This window comes from Halyomorpha halys, unplaced genomic scaffold, assembly GCF_000696795.3.
Source record: "Halyomorpha halys isolate HHAL.00 unplaced genomic scaffold, Hhal_1.1 Scaffold40.1, whole genome shotgun sequence".
In the NCBI taxonomy this organism is placed as follows: domain Eukaryota; kingdom Metazoa; phylum Arthropoda; class Insecta; order Hemiptera; family Pentatomidae; genus Halyomorpha; species Halyomorpha halys.
Genome location: NW_027106400.1, coordinates 1,801,555 through 1,807,906, shown reverse-complemented (window position 1 = coordinate 1,807,906; position 6,352 = coordinate 1,801,555). Strand labels below are relative to the sequence as shown.

The 6,352-nt window shown below is 33.4% G+C and overlaps 1 protein-coding gene across 1 annotated transcript in view; it reads right to left on the bottom strand.

Moving 5' to 3' along the window:
• Nucleotides 1-3,063: 3,063 nt before the first annotated feature.
• Nucleotides 3,064-6,352, bottom strand: part of LOC106687710 (uncharacterized) — a 35,504-nt gene continuing 32,215 nt past the window's right edge. Inside the window, exon 4 of the mRNA XM_067044743.1 lies at nt 3,064-3,337. Coding sequence (XP_066900844.1) covers nt 3,175-3,337 — 163 coding nt within the window. The 3' untranslated portion in view covers nt 3,064-3,174. The remainder of the gene's footprint in view (nt 3,338-6,352) is intronic.

Sequence of the window (6,352 nt, the reverse complement as noted above, 5' to 3'; positions counted from 1 at the left end):
TGAATTAATGGGAGAATTTAGAAGATTACACAATCCTGAATTAAGGGACCTACACCCGGTAAATATAATTCCAGTTATAGCATTGCGGCGTATAAGATGGGCATGTAAGGTTGTAGGGCTTAGTAACGAGCGGATCCCTAAAATGGTAATAAGCACTGAACTGACGGGTAAACGTCCGTGGGGTAGACCGAAACGTAGACAGAAGGATTACGTTTTTTTTTTAAATATCTTTATTGAAATTTACAACTGTATTTTATTATATAATACATTCAGTAAATTTGATCTTAGTTAAAATGGAGTGTTACAGGCGTGTAGAGGAACTACCCATTCTAGCACTCTAATGACATTTTACATTAGCAGGTCTCGTGGCCATCTTCTTTTAAGGCGCCTTGGAGGATAGTCAGGAATGGAAGACGGTGCAAGGTTAGAAACTAAGGGGTTTGAGCGGTTAGGATTACGTTAAAACTGATTTAGTAGAATTGAGCGTTTAGTGTTATAGGCATCGAACCTTCGGGTTTGTTAAGCCTTCATCATCATCATCATTATTATAATTATTATTATTATTAAATAAATTAAGGTGAAAATTTTCAAATTTTTGTTTTTTTTTAAATGGTATTTGAGGGTTTCAGATAACGCTAAAAATGATGTCATTTGATTTTTCATAAAGAATATTGTTGACCTACTTTATTGGAATCCTCATTATGTTTTTAACTTTTTAGTGAATAAAAAATCATTTAGTAATATCTTCAGAAAAAGAAAAATATAATAACCATAAAAAAAAATGTATACTTTCTGAGCTACGCGCCCAAACTGCTTAACCTGTACATTCAGCCCCATCACGATCTGGTGATTTGATGTATTGATGATTATATTTGACCGATTGATTTTTATGTATTAGATTAAAAAAGGTAACTTATAGAGCAGATAATGTTTTCCGACGTATATATGTAGATATTTAATATATAATTACAGTAACAACAATGGTTGTATCTATGTTCCATTGCCTGTAGTTGATATATGTACATGCATGCATGTTTATATGCAGAGTTAGATGGGTGATGAAGAATAATATGAATTAATGAATAATAGGATTTATTTTGATGGTCGGTGCAAAGCAAAGTGGCGTATCTGTAAATTTTAATGTCTTGGGTATTGTTGCATTTTAACGTGGTTTTCATATCTCTTTGCAACCCCAAGACGACCTAAGTGAATATGTGGCGTCATTAATTAAAAATATAAATCCTTAATTGGCTTTTAATAATTATTAATTATTAGACATTACAGTCCTTAAATTCAAATCCTCTGTTCATTTCCTCAATATCTGGTGTTCAGACTTAGATATCAAATGCCCCACAAAACTGTTGCTTTTGATAGATCCTTCCTTACCAGATCTTCTTACCTATTTCCATCCGTCACTCTAATACGGATTCTTATGTCTCATAGTACAAGAGCCCAAGAGAAGAAAAAAGGTAGTTATCTCACCCCAATTTTTTATTACTTTAATGAAAACTAGATATAATTAATAGTCAAAATTCATGAGTCTGCCAAGTATAGGTAGAGGGAATAAAAAATGGCGGTTGTTTAAAAACCTTAAATAAACACTAATTTTTCATTCGGAGCTCTACATCTTAAAAACTAACAACACTAGAAAATCTAAGAGAACATTATTTAAAGAATAGTAAATTTGTTGAAATATTACCCCTAAAAGAGCTATTTACGTCCAATGGTTCTCGATATATAGCTTTTTAAAAAGAAAATTTTCTTAAAAATCTACTGAAAGATCAGTAGTTAGTTAATTTATTTTAAGAATTCTATTTCTCAGGAACTATGTGACGTACAGATATTTATTAGATATACATACAGATATATATATTAGCACTCAAATTATGGCTAGTTTAATGGAATATACATAAGTTTATGAACTTTACCTTCGTAGGAATAGTAGTTTTCATGGTATTTGCTAAAATAAATTGATTTATAGTTGTTCAGACAATAAGTTTGATTTATGAAAAACTTCTTTTCAGAAAGCATTGGACGCACATATGTCTGCCAACACTCACATTAAAGGAAATTTATCTTACTCTTTAAGTAGTTTATGACACTTATCTTCGTAGAGGTAGTGGTTTTTATAATATTTACATATGAATATAAATTTGGCAAATGAAAATTTGTCGGAACATCTATAAATCAATTTATTTTATCAAATTGCATGTAAACTATTACTCCTACGAAGATAAACATTATAAACTACATTATAGCTCATTAAACTAGCTTTAACTTTAATTTGAGTGCTAATAGACATCTGTACGTTAAATGTTTTTTGGGATATACATTTTTCAAAATAAATTCACTAACTACTGATCTTTCAGACATCCCATAAAACATTTTTATGAAATTTTGCTTTTTAACTATATCTCGAAAACTATTTAACGTAAATAACTCTATTAGGGCTCATATTTTAGCAAATTTACTCTTTTTTAAATGATGTTCTCTTTGTTTTTCTTGTGTTGTTCCTACTTTTTAAGATATAGAGCTCCGAATGAAAAATTAGATTTTTTTATCGCTTTGAAACAGACGCCATTTTTTATTCCCCCTACCTATACTTGGCATTCTCATCAAGTTTTACTATGAATTATACATAGTTTTCATTAAAGTAATCATAATATTTTGGTGAGATAACTGCCTTTTTTCTCCTCTTGGTCTCTTGTACTTTTATACTACCATTGTCTTACTATCCAGTTCCAACTGAATCAATATAGACATTTCATTCCTACTTAAATCTATATAAAAGTTTATCCTTATAATTAGTATCACCCAGTAAATAGTATTCTTATTTTATTTTATTTTTCTGTTTTTGTATGTTATTAATATCTCAAGTATATTTTTTCCCTGTTTATAGCTCTAAAACTTAATTTTTTAAATTTATTAATTTTTACTTTTTAGTTTTCTTTATTCTCTAAGACACTAAAGCCGATCAAATATTTCTGTAGGGTTATTTAAATTGGGTGAGCTCTAGTATGAATAAATTTATTTAAATGCTCTCTAATATCTGCAATTGTGCTTCGAATACAATGTTCTCAGGAATTTTGAGATACGCCGCTTTAGCATTGCACCAACAATATATTATGTGTTCTGTACATACAACATATGTATGTATTTTAATATTTTGTTTCTTCAAGGAATAACCGGCTTCAAAGTGGTGAATAACTGTACAAATGATATCGAGCAGTGCGGGTAGAGGTCGGGGCAGTTGTAGTTGAGGAGGCCTGCTCTTCTTGCTCCCAGGTAGCGCCACTGTTCCTTCGGCTCGTACTGGCTTGGTTCTTCTTCTGGGAACCTGAAAAAATAAGATATTTAGGATGTATATCAAGTGTTTTAAAGTGACTGATTTTTTCTTTTTTTTTATATCTTTACTGAACTTTACAACTGTACATAACAATACATTCAGTAAATTTGATGTAAGTTATAGTGAAGTGATATAAGCGTGTATAGAACTACCCATTGGTAGCATTCTAATGACGTTTTTACATTGGAAGGTCACAGAACATAGACACATTAAATACTTCGACAGTCTCCCTGCTTCCTTCAATCCAGTATTCCAGTCTATCACTCCATCCCCTCTTCCTGTGAGGTGGCAGGGCAGGAAAGGTTCCAAAAACCCTATTAACATCACCTCATAATTCCATCTTCTGATGCACCCCCATCCCCTCCCACACACTTCTTTTTCGACTTCTGACTGTTTTTCTTATTATTTCACCATTATCTATCGTCTTTATTAATTAACGTTTTTATTTTTATCTTATATGCGATACAACACGAGGAGGCCCCTCACCTCCGGACTTAAAATAGCTCCTTTTTAGAATGGATAGCTCATATATGACATTAAACATAGCAGGTAACCTTAAAATACCAAAAGTAGTAAAAGGCAAGACACAACACGAATTACTTTTCTTTTTCACAGTAATGCACTTACTAATTCACTTCTTATTTCTGTTTTAGAGGGTTCGGGAAAAAAAAAAAAAAATTGGAAGGTCTCTTCTTTTCAGGCCCTTCGAAAGATTGTCAGGAACGGAAGAGGGAGTTAGAATAAAAACTAGTGGTTTTGGATGGTTAGTGACTGGTTGTAGTTAGTGATTGAGATCAGGGACTGAGTTAGGGTCAGATAAACTACTACTGGGAATTAAGCTTCTCACCAGGCAAGCACTCGACTGTCTTTCAGGCAAAAGTGTTTGCCATCTTGTCTGCAGCTTTATGCCCTGAAGTCACTAGCTGCGATAGGACTGGCATCACCATCTTTTCATATAGTCTGTCTGCCCTCCAAGCCTTGGAGCCACCTAGAGTCACCTCTAATTTGTTAAGAGAGTGTAAACTAGCCTTAGAATCATTAGCGTGCTTAAAGAAGCTTCAGCTTGTGTGGGTCCCAGGACACAATGGAATCACATGTAATGAAAAAGCAGATTAGCTTACTAGAAACGGGGCTGAGCACTCTCCTATAGGATCAGAACCATTCCTAGGCATCAGAGAAAAGTAGTTTTTGATTGGACATGGAAGAAAGGCGGTAAGGAGTGGAGGGATTGTATAGGGCTGAGACAGGCCAAGATTTTAATAACTAAACCCTCTACTTCTAAAACTAAGTGGCTGCTAGGCCTTAACAGAAACGAACTCCGATTATTAATAGGAGTCCTGAATTTATTTTAATTCTCCAGTTTTGACACCATTCTTCGAAGGTGGTGATGTGGGATTGGAAGGTTTGGGATACAATGGAAGGATCATTAGGTAATTACTTAAACATTTTAAGTTAGTAGCATGTACAAAATGCTGCTATCAAAAATTAGGTCTGGAAATTTATTTTCTTCGTCATCCTATATCTCGAAAGCTTAAAAAGTGATTTAAATTGTTACTTATATCCATTGTTATGTATATTCCTTAATTTGTTGGTTTATTTATTTCTTTTCACTTTTTATACTTCTCTGAATGATGGTTGTTATCTTTTTTTTAGCCTCGACGAAGACCTGAAATTCTGGTCGAAACGTCGGCAATAAATAATTTTTGTTTATTTGCTGACCGTACTCATCACTACCAACTTTTCCACATATTAATCTACGGTCGACCATCAACACCTTATTCATTTGTTTTATATTAAATTAATTAACAATAGCTTTAGGATGGTCTAAAATGCATAAGTGAACATAACTCATTTTAAAAATTATTTCTTATTGTTCTGTGGGATGTATATTATGCATTGGAATCCTGTTCTTTGAGGTGGTCAGAATCCATGTTTAAATTAATTACACTGTTAAACTACAATGAAGGAGGAGATATAGGATCAAATTCCAGACAGTTCTTCACGATTATGGTCAATAGGAGAGATAGAGGGATGGAGAGAGAGAGGCCTCAGTTCTCGACCAACGGAGTGATAGAGGGAGGCCTATTGAGGGACCCTGGTGGACCATGAACCCCATTGTCCATTCAATCACTATGTCCAGTCACTAAGGGCCCTACCCTCGGGCAGTCAGCCCTGTCTCAACCCGAGGGTCGGTATTTACCCCAATATCTCAACTTACAATCGATATTATTATCTAGAAATGATAAGATCGCAATTGCCAAATTTGAAGATATATATCTTTGCACTCGATGTCCCCTCTGTGGAGCAGAGATGAGTGAAAATTAGCTATAGTTGAAACTACGAGCTAAAATTCCCATAGATACGACCCATAGTCATGAATGAACCATTGATAATTAAATATCGTTATCTATGACAATTTTAGCTATTAATTTCAACTAAAGCTCATTTAAGGAGACATGAAAGTTTATTAGCGATTTCGGAGAATGAACTTATTAAACCGTAATTTTTTTAAAAAACAACTGTTTTTAGATTAAAATGGCACAGAAAATAGATCAAAAGTGATAAAAATATCAAGATCCATGATAAATAAATCAACCGGCTTAACGTGTAGTGTATTCACGACGGACTATAAACTTCTTTAATCCATTGAGCATTACGAGTGGAACAAAGATACACGAGTAAGGTTCAATGAAATAGTAAAACTTGATGAGATAATAAAAAAAAAAAATCCTAAAACTGAAAAAAATAATTACAAGAACTCGCTTACCCTTCGACGTAAACCCATGACCTCTTCCCCTACAATATCCTTTAATAATACCCCACTTATTTCTGTCGAACAGATTCGTTACTTAGGACTACATCTCGACAAACGACTGACATGGAATCCTCATACAAGACTAAAAAGGCAAGAAACTGCTCGTAGATTCCGACTATTGCAACATTTACTAGACAAACGGTCTAAATTGCCAATCCATTACAAAAGACTGATCTACATGACTATTATAA